A 16,581-nucleotide genomic window follows, 5' to 3' on the forward strand; every position below is an offset into this window, starting at 1 on the left:
AAACACCATTGGTGCTCATTGATTTCATTTCATCTTGCATGGCTTCAAGCCACTTCCACTTCAAATGAGGTAGGATCACCCTCCATTTGAAATTCTTCACTAGCATAGACTTCGTAGTCATCAGGAATAGCTGATTTTCTGGCTCTTTGAGGCCTTCTGGGGGCCTCATTAGTTGGCACTTGTTCCATGTGGGGCGGTTGTTGCTCTTCCTCAGGAGCAACAATGGGTCTATAGGATCCTAAAGGACATGTTCCTCATATTCATTTATTGTCGCCATGGGAGAATTAACAACAGGTGTTGTCACTACAGTGGCTAGCACTATTGGTGCAGCAGTAACAGGTAGCGAGAAAAATGGCTCTTGAACCATCGGAGTGGGCACGTATACCTGCTTCTCCTCAAGATTCATTTCTCGCGCTACCATGCTCCCCCTAACCATCTCATCCTCTAAGAATACAACATGTCTTGTTTTTACAAACCTCGTATGTCTGTCAGGACAATAGAAATGATAATCTTTCGACTTATCTAGATAGCCAATGAAATAGCAACTTACTGTCTTGGAGTCTAGCTTTCCAATGTTTAAGTTAAATACTTTAGCCTCAGTTGGACAGCCCCACACACGTAAGTGGTTAAGTGAGGGTTCACTTCCTGTCCACAATTCATATGGTGTTTTGGGCACCATCTTGCTTGGTACTCGATTGAGAATGTGAATGTCGGTTTTTAACGCCTCCATCCATAAACTTATCGGTAAAGTGGAGTAACTTATCATACTTCTCACTATATCCATTAAGGTACGGTTGCATCTTTCAGCTACTCCATTCTGCTGAGGCTCGCCCGGTGTAGAGTACTGGGCAACTATGCCATTTTCTGTAAGAACTTTGCAAAAGGTCCAGGAACTTGACCATATGGGGTATGTCGACCATAGTACTCCCCCCACGGTCGGATCTTACTATCTTAATCTTTAAATTGTGCTAATTTTCTACTTCAGCTTTAAATGTCTTAAATTTATCCAATGCTTCTAATCTTTCCTTAATTGGATAAATATAGTCATAACGAGAATAATCATCTATGAATGTTATAAATGAATCATAACCATCCACACTTTTCATAGGAAAATGACCATAGATATCTGTGTGAATTATTTCCAAAATTCTTGCGCTTCGTTTGGCGTCTTTCTTTATTTTCTTAATATACTTTCCTTTAATGCAATCAATATATTGTTCTAAGTCTGAAAATTCTAATGGCAGAAGAATTGATTTCTTAATCAATCGTTCTATTCTCCCCCTCGAAATATGGCCTAAAAGACAGTGCCATAATTTCGATGATACATCATGAATTCTCTTCCGCTTATTTCTTGCATTCATAGACGAGGAGACATTCTCATTCTTAGTGCTTACAACATTCACATTCTTACAAAGTGATAACAAATAAAGCTCGTCTTGTCGGAAGGCAAGACCAACACACTTATGATTAAACATAATCTTACATTGGCCATTACCAAAATGGCAAACATTTCCATCATCATCTAAACGTGAGACACTTATTAAGTTTTTACGCAAAGAGGGTACATAAATAACATCTATAAGCTTAAGTACAAAGCCGTCATTTAATTGTAATAGGAGTTCTCCAATGGCTTCAACTTTAGCTTTGACTCCATTTACAACCTTAATGTGTCTTTCTCCTCTTTGTAGGGTCCTCCTCGTATGGAATCACTATAATGAATTTGCAACATGAATAGTTGCACCTGAATCAATCCACCAAGTAGATTTTGCATAACTTAAATACAAGGACTCATCTACAAAGGTAATAATGTCCTCATCTTTTCTCATTAGGTGCTTCAGGAACTCTGGATAATCTTTCTGGTAGTGTCCCTTCTTCTTGCACCATTTGTAGGTATCCTTGTCTACTTGAACATGGTTGGATTTATGATGGTGATCATTTTGTGGGGCCTTTCCTTGTGGCTTAGAGGAGGAGCTATTGTCCCACTGAGGTTTCCCTTATGGTTTAGCGTTCTTGTTGTTAAAGTTCTTCTTTTTATTTTCCTTCACATGGTTGATGGAGTCACCATGTGAGCTCTTAAGCCTCTCCTTTTCTTGCACACACATGGCAATGAGCTTCTCAATGTCCCACTTATCTAGCTGTAAGTTGTCATTAACAACAAAGGTCTCATACTCTTTGGGCAAAGATGCAAAAATTAAATGAACTAGGAACTCATCCTTGAGCCCCATATCCATTGGTTTGAGCTTGGATGCCATGTTGCTCATCCTCAGTATGTGCTCCCTTATCCCTCCACCAGTGTATTTGTCATATACTAACGTCTTAATAAGAGTGCTTGTATAAGCCTTTGAAGAGCCAGTAAACTGACTCTCCACCTTCTTGACATATTCAGAGGTGGTGGTACATTCTGGGATTGATCCCCTTATTGGGTCCTCAATGGAGCTCTTAATCACCATCAAACACTTGCAGTTTGAACTATCCCACTTTGCACGTTCAAGATTGTACTTCATTCTCACTAAAGCATGGTCACGCTCCCGTAGCGAAAGCTGCATCAGTCTCATTTTCTGCCCTCACCGGGTTCTCAGGCTCAGTGGGACGGGGAGAGGTTAGTGCTAGATCATTGTCGGATAGCTCAAGTGCGATCTCAAACTTCTCTCGCCATACATTATAGTTGCTTGCATTGAGAGGTGGAATGGACGAGATAAACATCATTGGGTTGTATCCTAAAAACAGTATCAGAGAAAGTTAGAAACATTTGACATAATAATTGCATGCCGTACTTTAACGTTGGTCAAAATTAAAACATACAATATGCTTCTACATTAACTCTACGTTACAGTTGGATAGAAATAGAACTAATGCATAAAACTCATAAATGAAAATTATAATATTGCTATCATCAACTTTGGTCACAAAATAGCAATATCATAAATACAACATTCTTCTACATTAATTCTACATTAATGCATGAAAAACTCATGAATAAACTTATAATATTGTTATCATCAACATTGGTCAGAAAAATAGCAATATCATAATTTAACTTAAACAAAAAATGACTACTCCAATTAAATTTTTTTGTTGGTTCTAATTTAATTAGAGGGGCGGAAACATGAAAAAAAATTCTTGAAAGATAATACTTATTCAGAAGCATCACTGTATACTTATCTACACTCTAAACAAATTATCCTGTTGGTTCAAATTGAATAGAGATCAAAATTGAGTCAAATTCTTCAAAAAACTGCTTCAACGTGACTGTTCATTTGGGCCAACAGTAAAACGACCTGTGGCCCAGTCGCACGCCCCGCGCTCCCACGCGCCAAGGCCACAACCTGGGCCTGGGCCAGGAATTCCCAAAACCCGCCTGGGCCGCATTCGGCCCGAGATCTGTCGGCCGTCGATCTTGATCTGACGGTCGTCCACGCGGATCGGGCAAACAAAACGCGCCTCGCCGCCGCCTCCCCCGAACCCTAATTCATTCTTCTCCTCCCCTTTCTCTCTCAGCGTTGCAGGCGAGCAGCGGCGGTCGCCCATGGCGGGCGGGGGAAAAGGTGGCGGCGCCGCCGCAGGCCCCCTCGCCGGCAAGCGCGTTCGCCCGAGGGTGAGCGCGCCGCCGTCGAGCAGCCTTGTGGCGATGCCCTGAGCTCGAGCCCCTGTGGCAGTGCTCTGAGCCCGAGCCCGTGTGGCTCGGCTCGTTCTCCTGCGCGGCGGCGGGATCTTCGCGCACGACGACGGTGGCGACGGCGGCAAGGGAACCCGGGTAGGCCTCCCCTCTCCATCCTTTCTACTAGGGTTAGGGTTTGATCCGATTCAAATCATCTCCTTCATTCTGTTCAATTTCTTCCCCATACTAGATCTACACGCTAACCTGGCTCAGATACCATTGTTAGAACTTAGGATCACCTAGTTGCAAATCTAGCGGGTAATACAAGTAGATCGTGGTAGACATGAACTAGAAAGAGAGAGAGGGGGTGCAGAGGGTCAGACCAACGGGCTTGTTGGAGGAGCTGGCCATGGCGATGAAGAGGACGCCGATGAGTCGGCGGTTGAAGGAGGGGCGAGCGGTGTCCAGCAACGATAGGGGCGTTGCAGTCTAGTGGCGGCGGAGCTTCCCATCGCTGTCAGCGTCCCCTCTAGATCGGATTAGGGTTGTAGGTGGGGTTCTTTGGACGGCGGCGAACCTCGTTTTTTTCCGAGCCCCCGGCCCCCACCTCCTTTATATAGCGCTGCGCGACGGGGGCCCACCAGCCAAGTGTACGGCTGGGCGCCCCTGATCAAGGCGCGGGATCAAGGCCCGACTCGGTCATTGGACCAAGTCGGAAGAGATCAACCTAACAGAGATATCTCAATCTCTCTGGCATGCCCTTGGCCGGGAGGGTGCCACCTCAGCTCGGCAATCTCTCAAACTTGCACTACCTTGACCTCTCACCTAGTACTTTTGATGTCCCATGGGGTGATCCAGACTTGTACTCCACGGATATCTCTTGGTTATCGAATTTGCCTCTGATGTACCTCGACATAGACTCTGTGATCCTCAATGGGACAGTTGATTGGGCTCATGTTGTCAACATGATTCCTTCTTTGAAGGTCCTTCGTCTTTCCAATTGCCAGCTTACAAGTGCAAACCAATCTCTCCCGCATCTTAATCTTACACACCTTGTGGAGCTTAGTCTCTCTGGGAACCACTTTGATCACCCAATTGCATCATGTTGGTTCTGGAATTTGACCAACCTCCAGCATCTCGGCCTTGCAGCAACTTACTTATACGGTCAAATTCCTGATGCGCTCGGAGGTATGATGTTCCTCCAAGCCCTTGACTTTAGATTTGGTTGTGGACGCATAGACATCATGACAGCAAACATGACAAATCTATGCAAACTGGAACGAATAGACTTTAGTGAAAGTGATTTTTATGGCAACATAACAGATTTATTTCAGATATTACCACAATGCTCCCCAAACAAACTGAAGGAACTAGATCTGTGGTTCATCAATTTCAGCGGAGTACTACCAAATTGGATAGGCAGATGGACCACCTTACGCATTCTTGATCTCTCTGGTAACTATCTCAGCGGACCTGTGCCTTATGAGCTCGGTGCACTCAATAATTTGGCGTACCTGGACCTCAGCAACAATAATCTCGATGGTCTAATCACCCAACAACATTTTGCTGGCCTAAAAAAATTGAAGCATATTGACTTGTCACTTAATTCGTTGAAGATTGCACTCGATCCTGAGTGGCTACCTCCCTTCAGACTCGAATGGGCATCTTTTGAATCTTGCCAGATGGGTCCTCTATTCCCTACCTGGTTACAGTCCCAGATTAATATTCTTCTGCTAGACATGTCCAACACATCAATATTTGACAGGCTTCCGGACTGGTTTGCTACAACCTTTTCAAAGGCAACATAATTGTGCTTTTCGAGCAATGGAATCAATGGCACATTGCCAACAAATTTGGAAAATATAAATTCATTACAGCATCTCATATTGGATTCAAACCAGCTAACAGGTCCAATACAATGCCTGTAAATCTGCGTACATTGGGCATCTCTAGGAACCATTTGTCAGTGCAACTACCATCAAACATTTGCGATCTGAATGTAGATGAACTGAATTTAGCCAACAATCATTTAGAGGGAAAATTGCCGGTGTGTAATCAGCAAAGGAGAGCCAGACCACTAATATTAGGTAACAATATGCTATCGGGAGAGCTAGAACTGATTTTAGAAACATACACAGAACTACATGTCCTTGATCTAGCATGGAATAATTTCACAGGAAGCATTCCAGCCACTATTACCTGTCTTGGAAGCCTATTTCATCTAAATTTGGCAGGCAATAGTATATCAGGTACCTTACCCCATGATTTGTCAAATTTAAGGCGGACGGAAACAGGGTTTCCTATATTGTCTGACTATTACCATGAAACGGTCAAAATGTCTATGACCATGAAGGGACAAGAACGTTACTACTATAGTTCAACATTTTATAACACGGCGTTTATTGACTTGTCATCAAATCAATTGACCGGTGGAATTCTAGAAGAAATAGCCTCTCTATATGCAGTTATAAACTTGAATCTATCAAGGAATAATTTGACTGGAAAAATTCCAGAAAGGATTGGGGTTATGCAATTACTAGAATCGCTAGACCTCTCAAGAAACAATCTTTATGGAGAAATCCCACAAAGTCTGTCAAATATAACATCTTTAAGCTCCATGGACTTGTCACACAACAATCTCACGGGAAGAATCCCATCAGGGGCACAGCTTGACACCCTTTACGCACAGAATCCTCTTATATATGATGGCAACGTTGGTCTTTGCGGATATCCTCTTCACAAGAATTGCACCGACGACAACGGAGAATCAAAGCATGGCGATGAAAAGAGAGATGAACATGTGGTACTTACATTTTCCTTTGGACTTGGCATAGGATATGTGGTTGGTCTCTGGGTGGTGTTCCGTCTCTTCTTATTCAAGAAATCATGGAGGATTGCTCACTTTCGTCTATTCGACAAAGCATTTGACAAGGTCTCTGTGTTTGCCGTTGTTACATGGGTAAGATGGGCCAAACAGACAACTACACATTAAGCCAATTGGTAAGATTGGGCAAAATGCGACCACATATACACTAGAAATAAAGGTGGACGCATGGATGTATGTACCACGGTACCAGTCTTTTGGTTGTATATTGTTTTCTTTGAAGTCACATCTTCAATGTCGTTCGATTCCTGTTATGTATGTGTGCACTGGCCAGACAATCACTGCTAGATAAATTCCAGGTTTGTGTTTGGTTCCCTACTAAAAATTTAGTCCCCGTCAAATCGGATGTTTAACACTAATTTAGAGTATGAAACATAGACTAATTATAAAACTAATTGCAGAAACTAATTTACGAGACAAATCTACTAAGCCTAATTAGGCTCATGTTTAGTCTTTCTAATTAGTATCTAAATACCCGATGATCTACTAAATTTTAGTTCCTGGATCTAAACACAATTTTAATTTCAACTATATTTTGTCTGTCGATATGGCCATATTCAATATGATGAGCAACTGGCTACTTCCAGGTTTAATTTCAACTATATTGTCTGTCAACATGACCATATTCGATAGGATGAGCAACCGGCTGCTCCTTCGTAAAGTATAAAATAATGATCTGGTAATACAAGATATTATTTTGCCATGACTTGGGCTCACCTCAGCATGTCAGACAACTCTAATCTGCTCCATATGGCAGTCATGCCATGAGAAAGTCGCATCTATACATCTCAACCAGAACAATTGATCCATGAGAAGGGTACTTCTACGTTTAAACCAGAACAAGATAGTCTCCGTCGTCTAAAAAAACAGCTGAGAATGGACATCTTCACCCAAACAACATGAATTGTACATTAAACTGCAGGCTACCGCAACCTCACATCAGAGAGACTAGCACAACAAATCCACAATCAACTATTGGCACTAATGCCATAAGTACAGCCGATTTCATTACACATGGATGCAGACAGTTTTAGGCTCTAACATAGCTCTGCAAAAGAGTGCTGCGCCGATCACCGGCTGAAACTGAGCATCTTCACTCGGATACCATGAACTGCTTTGTAAGTGAAAAGAGCCAGAACTTCGTCGCAAAAGGGGCTGAGCAGTAGGGCAGCAAAAGAGATCCATGATCCTGATCACTGTTCATGGGCTCATGGCATGTTGAGCCGAGACCGCAGCCTGCTTGCGATGCAGTCAGGGCTTCGTTCAACGTACTTCCTCTTCCTTGGCATTGGCTTGGAAGATGGAGTGACACACCCAGCATCCTTGTTGGCTTGATCATCCTGGCAATCAGATGTCACCACGGACTCGCTTATGCTACCATCTTTGTCGCCATCAGAACTCTTGTTCACTTGGCAGCGAGTTGCTTTGTTCAGCTTAGCTTTGCTGCTCGTTTCTCCATCCTCTGGGCTCTCATTGGCATCCAGGCCATCATGATCAGAAATGCATGAGGTTTCAGATTTAGCAGACAGCAACTTCTTTTTGTCAGCTGAGCTTGAATCCTCTGAGTCAACTGATGACGCTCGATGTGTTGCAATTAAAAAGTGTGCCACAGATTTGTACCCAAGTCCAACCACCTGCATGGAGGAAGATGCAGGATTGTCAGAATTTTTGGATCATTGACAAATTGGTATATGCATACTACCAACATTAGATCCAAATATGCATACTACCTACATTGGATCCAGTCTATTACCTAGCTTTTTCCTAACATAAATTAACTACAATAACAACAAAGCCTCTAGCCACAACCAAGTAGGTTAGACATAGGCTACACATGGAACCTAACAAGAGACACATGATCCAGAAACAAAGGAGATATTATTTTAAGTTATTTCCGCTTCAGTTAGCAGTTTGGGTAATAGGAAATATTATGCTATTAAATATACCTTCCTATACGCAGAACCAGTAGGGAACCATCCTTTCTTAGATCTGCATATACTGCAATTACAGATGCCACGGCAAACTGGACATATCCAGTTAGGATTCTTCTTAACTTCTAACACATGCTCACCATACCTGCATCAGCAACAAAGTGTCAATCCAGAAACAAACTAACTGTCAAGTACAGCCTTGCATGGAGAAAAGAAAACAGAGCTCAATTCACATTCAGATGCATGTAGTGTTTTAACATTTTTCAACTAAGCATAGGGAACACATGGAATGCTTTTTAATTAGCACAGACCTGCAACTGAAAATTTCTCACAAAATTAAGTCAGCTAAGTACTTTCTATATATATTGCAACCCAAATCCTACAGAGGTGTGCAAAAAAAAAGAAAAAAAAATACAGCTTCAGCATCAGTAAATTTGTTTTAATTTGTGAACCGTAAATTGGAAAGTTCTGTTATATTTTTGTAATCACAAATAAGTCCATCTAGGTTTGTCCTAACACTGAAATTTTAACTTTTGACTAACAATGTCTATGAAAATATAGCTTCTCAAATGAAAGACTTGTGATATGCAGTTTTTATTGTAAGTCTAATTAATGTCAGTCTTGTGTGGGCAATCTATATAAAACATTGTCCAAGTAAATATGGTTTGACTTAGGAAAAACCAGATAAACCGTAAATTGGAAAATACAGCTAAACTTCTAGAGGTAAAATTATCCTTTTGTTTTCAGGTGTATATGCTACTACAGAAGAGGGAATTCGTTGCAAATCATAAATTGCGTCTTAACACATACAGAAGAGGGAATTCGTTGCAAATCATAAATTGCGTCTGAACACATGTCCTTAAGAAAATGACAGATATAACACATCTCATGAATGTAAAATTGATAATTCTATGCTTAATTTTGTCTAGCATAGCAGGTCAACATTTAACCATAATAATGAGAAATTACTATTACTATAAAGAAATGCTCACCTCATGTACAAACAATCTCCACAAAACTGCCCTTGGACAATCTGGCATTTACAGCAGCTTGTACGATGACCAAGAGTTTTCTGTCTGTAACATGGAAGCATTATGCCATTATAACAAAGGTGAAGAAAATTAATACAGTAAATATGCTATAAGATTATACACAACAAACATCCTCCAGATCATTAACCATAAAGACCTCTGAACAAAGAAACTAACTTGCCATTTATACAATACAGCAAAAACGAACTTGAGCAAATATTAAAATTCGCCTCTACACTTCAGTTTGCAAATTGATGTTTATCTAACATACCCAAACCACATCATAGTAGTAAAGAGGTAGTAAAAAAATATTTAACAGTGCACTACCAGTAGAAACTTACCGGCACTGATGACAGGTTTGGCCCCTCACTTGATCATAGATGCGCTTTCCATCCTTGCCATAGCCATCGACAAAGAGAGTCCAAGGAGTGTTGCATGTACCCAAGAGCTTGTCATGCTCTTCGGTGTATATTTCTTCCTTGGCTCCTACCTCTATTACCACTGTTTTGCCATCTGCAGAGTGCTTCTCTTTCTTTGGCTCAGTTTCACAATAGCTTACTAGTTCCACGTCCTTCAACCTAATAAAAAACAAAAAAAAGGATTTCAAGAAGATTACTGCTAATATCATGAAAGATCCAATGAGATAACGATTGCAGGACATCTACATCCAGTGTTTAGTAAACCTATCTAGTTGACATGTGGCAAACAAATTTGGAGCAGAAAAGATAACTGAAAATTTTGTAGTGCGTCGTGGAAAGGCATTAGGAGTTAACGTCATTAGGACAAGATTGTGCACATGTTATTGACAGGACCGCTATGGAAAAATGAAAGGACAGCCACATCCATTCAGATCCATAAATACTGAAACTAGAAGCAATGAGATGAAATAGACAGCGATACTTATCCTGAACTGTGTTGAGCTAAGGAGTAGGAGTGAAGGGGTGAAAGAATAGTAAAACATTCCTCAAACAGGAACTGCAGGTATCAGTTCAGATGACGAAAAATAAACGGCTGTCATCGCTACATTAAGATTCACGAAGACACAGGACGTGCTGAACAAAAAAAAACAGATCTTTGAACATTCCACAGCCACGCAGCCCCAGCGTTCCGGAGGCAAGAACCCGCAGGCACCACAAGAACGTAATCATCAGGACACGCATCCACCACCCCCAGAGAAGACGATTGGGCCCGTACCTGAGCGACCTCCGCGAGGGCGCCGGCGGCGCGGGCTTCACCCTGGCCGCGTCAACGGACGCCGGCTCCACGGGCTTCCGTCGCCGCCGCCCGCTGCCGGCACCCCGACCCGAGGCTGCGGACTGGCTGAGGTTGTGCGCGAGGTCGAGGATGCCGAGCTTCTGCATCCGCTCCATGTTCTCCCGGATCCTCGCGGCCCTCTGCCGCTCGTAGTCCCCAATCACCTCCTCCGCCGGCGCGGACAGCGGGGACGCCGGGTCGGCGGGGGCCGGGTTCTTCGGCGGCCGGCCCCGCCGTCTCGGTGCCGGCGCCGGCGACAGGTCCGCGGGGGTGGAAACGGCGGTGGCCATGGCTCTCCGGGCAGCGGGAAGCGAGGGACGGGGATTGGGATTGGGGGATTTCTCCGGTGCGGGCCGTGCGGCGTGGTTTATAGGGGAAGGGAACCGCGCCGGCGCGCCCAATAGGAAGGAGGCGGAGTGGAGGGGAACGAGGGGGAAGCGGCAAGTACAACGGTCACATGGGGGGCGGCCGTGCGGGGGGCGTGGTGGGTTTATGGGCGGGCTGCGGCGAGTCGACCGCCGCCACCCGCCGCGCTTCATCCCGTGCGGCTGACTCGTGGGACCAGAGTACACTGACGTCCGCCGGGGCCACTTGTCGGTGGAAGGGAGTATGATGCACGTCACCGCGTCGGGGTGCCCGTGGTGGGCGGGTACGGGGGCGGGCGTCGGAGCGCGCGCGATGACGGGACGGGAGCGCGGGATCGACCAGCGGGTTTCCCGCGCAATTCTTCCGTCACTGACAGGAGAGTGCCTGGGTTCTGGGTAGGTCAATGACAGGTGGGGTCGGCGCGGAGGTCACGGCGTCTGGACTGAGAGGGAGGGTCGGGTTTCGTGTGGCTGTAGGCTGGGTGGTGGTCGTGCGAGGCGGGAACTGGGGAGAGAGAGCGCGCGCTGCCGCGCTCGGCGCTCGAGAGTGCAGACCTGTGTTTGGCTTCGTCACGCCACGGCCCAACGGGCTACAGCCTACAGAGAAGAGAGGGAGTGGCCTAGCTGGGCTAGCTGGCTGTAGGCCCGAACAAAATACTCGTCGTCAACTCGTTTGACTCGTGGTCGACACACCTCGACTTAACTCGACTCGTTTTAATTTTTCCATGAGTTGCTAAAAGTTTAACTCGTTATTTTAATGAACTATCTCATGAGATGCTCATGAGCTGAGTTGATCTAGAAGTGTATACCTACAGTCTGTTCGTTTGGCTGTGGCTTATACTAAATGATCGTAAATTTTCAGCCGGAACAGTATTTTTCTCTCACACAAAACAGACAGCAGTACTTGTTTACAAATCAGCAACGAAACGAACCAGCCAACCGAACAGGCTGCTATTCTATTGGTATGTAATCCTTATTTTCATCTATTTCATATGAATTTTAATTTTATAATTGTTTTGGTACTTAAATATTATTGATTTTATGGATTATTTTTTATGGAGAAGATGATGATGCTGACATTGAATATGTGGATTTTTTTAAGTTTGTGGTGGCAAGCAACTAGTTAGTATGCTGGAACTATATGATCATGGATGGACCAACTATGTTGCATGATTGATACTTTTGATGAACCTAATATGTATTAATCATATATGATTGCATAACGTTTGACGTCATCTTTGGGAATTAATGAACCTAATATGTATTAATCTGCAGAGCTCGCACGCGTGACAACACCAACCCGCCCGAGCTCCCTAGTGGGCCGCCGCCTCCCTGGCAGAGTTTGCGTGTGCGCCACCGTCGCCTCCCGGCTAGTCGAGTTTGCGCTCGTGCCACCGCCACCTCTGCAGAGCTCGCACGGTGCCGCGGGAAGTTGTATAGCTGTTCCTGGAGGAAGAAGGCTAAGAAGCATGACGCCAGCCCGACCATGTGCGCAGCTGCATAATCGTGTCCGCTCGTGGCCTCGTGGGTTAGATCAGCTAGGTACCTTTCCATAGTTCCATGCATATAAGAAAAGAGCTAGATGTGCCTAGATGCATGTGTACTAGTACTGCTGAGAAGGATGAGATCCTTCCCATCGAGTCCGTTGGTGTGGAACTTGGGGCGGAGCGCGGACTGCTATGTACGGCGTCGGATTGCCACCTAGGGTACGGCCAGGAGGACGTCGCAGGGTTCGTGGCCTTGATGCTGGGCGTTGGAAGAGGCGCAGGTGCTCGCCGATGAGGGCTACAGCGAGTCCATAGCCAAGGCACATCAGCTCTACCGCCTAAGCTACAGGACATTGAAGCCTTCCCCTCGCCAGAGGCTGTGCTGATACGCCAGGACTCCATCCTACAATGGATTGAAGACCTACCTCGGAGCTAAGAAAGACGAAGGGGATGAGACTTCTACCGGTGCTCACGTGCAAAGAAGGGAGAAGCAACGGTGGACTCACGTTGTTAGACCAAACCGTGACCGAATGGTAGTTTCGGGTAACAAATCGTTCTTTCGGTGGTATTTTACACGACCGTGATATTTGAGTTGTATTTTTCAAATCTTGTGATCTTTAGATGGCCAATTTCCCCCTTTTTTGAAATCGTCTATTGGATTGTGACGGCCATAAATCCCGTGAAATCGAAAGCGAATGGACTTACGGACGGGCAAAGAGAGACGTTGAATTCGAACGTTTGAATTTCGATTTCGAATGAGAAGATTGCTTCTTGATCGTTTCCGTTTGTGTTGGTGGCCTCGAGTTGTGGTTGGGATCTTGGGAACTTGGGGAATGTTTCGTGGAATTGCAGTTGCAATGCCACGTCATTGTTACAAAGTGGCGAGATGGATAATCAGATATTTAGGCCTCGTAAGGTCAATCTAATGAAATATTAATGGTAGTTTCTATCCCTCTTAGTTAGGATACAACTCATCAATTTGCTAACATGGCAAAAGGAGTTATCGAGGAGAGAGGGTATAGAACGAAGAAATCGTTTCTTCGACACGCTAAACGATGCACGAAGAAACGAGAAAAACTGCGTTGGGGAGAAACTACCAGTTTCCATCGCCTCCTCGCATCCGTCACGCAAGCCGCCGCCATGCAGGAGGCTGCGCTCGCTGCCGCGAAGGCCGCGCTGTCGTCCTGCAAGCTGCCGCTGCTGTAGGGAAGTGCCGAGGCCTGAGCGGACACGCCGCCGCTGCTGCAAGTCGCTCACCTAGGCCGCCGCAGGTCCACACAGGTCGCCGCCGCCCAGGCCGCTCGCCATCCGCCTTTGCCGCGCTCGACGCTCTTCTCTGGCTGAGGTCGGGCTCCACGACGAAAGCCCGCGAGCACGCGGCCCTCCATGGCGAGGTGGAGGCCAAGCGAGGCTCCTCTGCTCTGCGCTGGTTGTCTGCGTCCGCTCGCCGGAGCCGCCATGCTTGCCCGCCGTGTCCGCTCGCCGGAGCCGCGCTCGCATGCTGCAGTGCACTCGATCGCACGCCGCTAGCCCACCTGCGTGCGTTCTGCACGCTCGCCGGCCGCCGCCGCTGCGCGCGCTAGCTCCGCTGGCTGTGCACTCGCCCGCGCTCGTGTGCTGCAGTGCGCTCGCTCGCACGGCGTGTAGCACACATGCGTGCGTTCTGCATCTGAGGTTGGGAGAGTGGAGATTAGAGAGAGGAGAGGGTAAGGGATAAGGGAGAGAAAAAAAAAAGTTAGATATTTACTACCTAAAGACTTAGCACTATAGGAGGTAGCTGATGATTTTTTTTCTTTGCTGATGTGGTTTTCTTAGATATTGTGCATAGTTTTTATTAATGGGACTGCCATTAGTTCATCTCACTAAAGTTTAGTTCCTATCGCATCAAATGTTTGATACATGTATGGAGTATTAAATATATACTTAAAAAATAACTAATTACATATATTGTAACTAATTTACGAGACGAATTTTTTAAGTCTAATTAGTACATGATTTGATAATGTGGTGCTACAGTAAAGCTTCAGCAAACATGTGCTAGTGATGGATTAATTAAGCTTAATAAATTTGTCTCGCGGAGTACTAAGGACTTCTGTAATTTGGCCCTGTTCGGCTTACCTTATATTCGTTTTGTTCGGCTTCTTTTTTCAGCCGGAACAGTATTTTCTCTCATAATATTTCAGCCAGAACAGTGTTTTCAGCCACTCTCAGCCAAGTTTCAGCAAGCCGAACGGGGCCAATTTATTTTATTATTACTATTTGAATACTCCCATGTGGTGTCCTGATGTGATATCCATAAACTTTAGCCCCTGTATTTAAATAAGGCTTAGTTCATTTTATGTACTGTGCATGCAGGTATTCCCTATTTTGGTACACTCTAATTTCTATGTCTCAAATCGAGTTTTCGTGTTGCATATTTGTTTGCTCCTTGTCGGGTACCATAAAAAAGGGTCCCCTAAGTAAGAACCGAAAAAATCGCTTAGACCTCATAAAAATCGAAACTAAGAGACAACCACCGACAAATCCTCACCTTATCCGAGGCCCGGCTAGATCACCCGGCCCACCTCGGATAGTATCCCACCTCGCCTGAGGCCCTACACGTGAGGCCTCGGACGAGGTACTGATTCTCCGACTCGCTCGAGGCCCCAACCGTGAGGCCTCGGACGAGGTACTGATTCTCCGACTCGCTCGAGGCCCTGCCCGTAATGCCTCGGACGAGGTATCGATTCTCCGCCTCGCCCAAGGCTCCGCACGTAAGGCCTCGGACGAGGTACCGATTCTTCGCCTCACCCGAGGCGCCGCACATAAGGCCTCGGACGAGGTATCGATTCTCCATCTCGCCCGAGGCCCCGCGCGTAAGGCCTCGGACGAGTTATCAATTCTCTGCCTCGCCTGAGGCCCCGCCCATAAGGCCTCATACGAGGTATCGATTCTCCTCCTCGCTCAAAGCCGGCTTGGCAACAACCCCGTCGCCTCCGTCTTGACCGACTTCTCTGACAGGACGTCACGTCCAACTAACGCATTCAACCACTCCCACGACATTAGCCGAACGACGGCTCGATACAGCGAAGTGGCCGACGAGACATAAGTCACATCGACGCCATGCTGTCCGGGATAGGACGGGGCAGGGGTTACCGGGCGCTGTGCTCGGCACTGTGCCCTCGACTGACACCCGTGTTGTACTGTGCTGCCTAACCCCTGCTCCGAGGACAACACGATGTGGAGAGTCATGTTCGGGTCCCTGTAGCCTCAGAATCGACGTATAAAGACCAACTGTTCCCTCCGAGCCTCGGCTATCCGCTTCGGGGTCTCGATAGCCTCGGGACTCGCGCCCGCCGAGCCCCCCCCGATGGTTTAGCCTCTGCACCAACTAGGCCTCGGCTCTCTACGTTGTCAACATACAACGACCGGCACGTCGTCCACAGTATGCGCCATGCCCTGCATCAAGCCATCACAAGAGCTCCCACGTCGCATAGGATCGGGCGTGACCGGCGCGTCGCTCTAGTGCATCAAGGACAAGGCCGCTCCACCGACCATGCTGCCACAGTGATAAGCTATAGGGCTCGGACATGCCGCCTCTACTCATAAAACGCCACGTAGCGAGTCCATGTACCACCCCTGTGCCTCTCTTTGACTATAAAAGGGAGTGACCGGGGCCGCTTCTAGGGGGGCGGACATAGACAGACAGACGCCACACGGACAAGCAACGCACAACGCTCTGTAACACACACTCTTTCTCACTGCACGAGATCAACATCTCAAGCAACCCACGCCGCTCCACACAGAGACCTGGGACTAGTTCTCTCTCTCGCCCAACTTGTAAACCCCTACTACAAGCACCTCGGTGCAAGGAATACAAGATCGCTTTCTCAGACTGGACGTAGGGCACCTATTGCCTGAACCAGTATAAACCTTGTGTCTCTTTGTATCACCATCCGGGATTAGGGGCACGTAGTACACTTTTACTAGTCGGTTGAGGGTCTGCCGGTCCAAAACACCGACACTCCTGTCGAGGGGCAGATCTATAGAGG

At 46.3% G+C, this 16,581-nt stretch overlaps 1 protein-coding gene and 1 pseudogene across 1 annotated transcript; both read right to left on the reverse strand.

Moving 5' to 3' along the window:
* Window positions 1-1,994: 1,994 nt before the first annotated feature.
* On the reverse strand, window positions 1,995-2,706 carry LOC136480383 (uncharacterized; annotated as a pseudogene).
* A 4,527-nt stretch (window positions 2,707-7,233) lies between these two features.
* On the reverse strand, window positions 7,234-11,199 carry LOC136482459 (uncharacterized). The gene is made up of 5 exons (XM_066479672.1): window positions 10,639-11,199; window positions 9,786-10,022; window positions 9,406-9,489; window positions 8,429-8,558; window positions 7,234-8,116 (listed from the first exon to the last, which is right to left on the reverse strand). The coding sequence occupies exons 1-5, from the start codon at window positions 10,986-10,988 to the stop codon at window positions 7,691-7,693; spliced, it is 1,227 nt and encodes a 408-aa protein (XP_066335769.1). The 5' UTR covers window positions 10,989-11,199; the 3' UTR covers window positions 7,234-7,690.
* Window positions 11,200-16,581: the final 5,382 nt, after the last annotated feature.

Source organism: Miscanthus floridulus, chromosome 9 (assembly GCF_019320115.1).
Source record: "Miscanthus floridulus cultivar M001 chromosome 9, ASM1932011v1, whole genome shotgun sequence".
In the NCBI taxonomy this organism is placed as follows: domain Eukaryota; kingdom Viridiplantae; phylum Streptophyta; class Magnoliopsida; order Poales; family Poaceae; genus Miscanthus; species Miscanthus floridulus.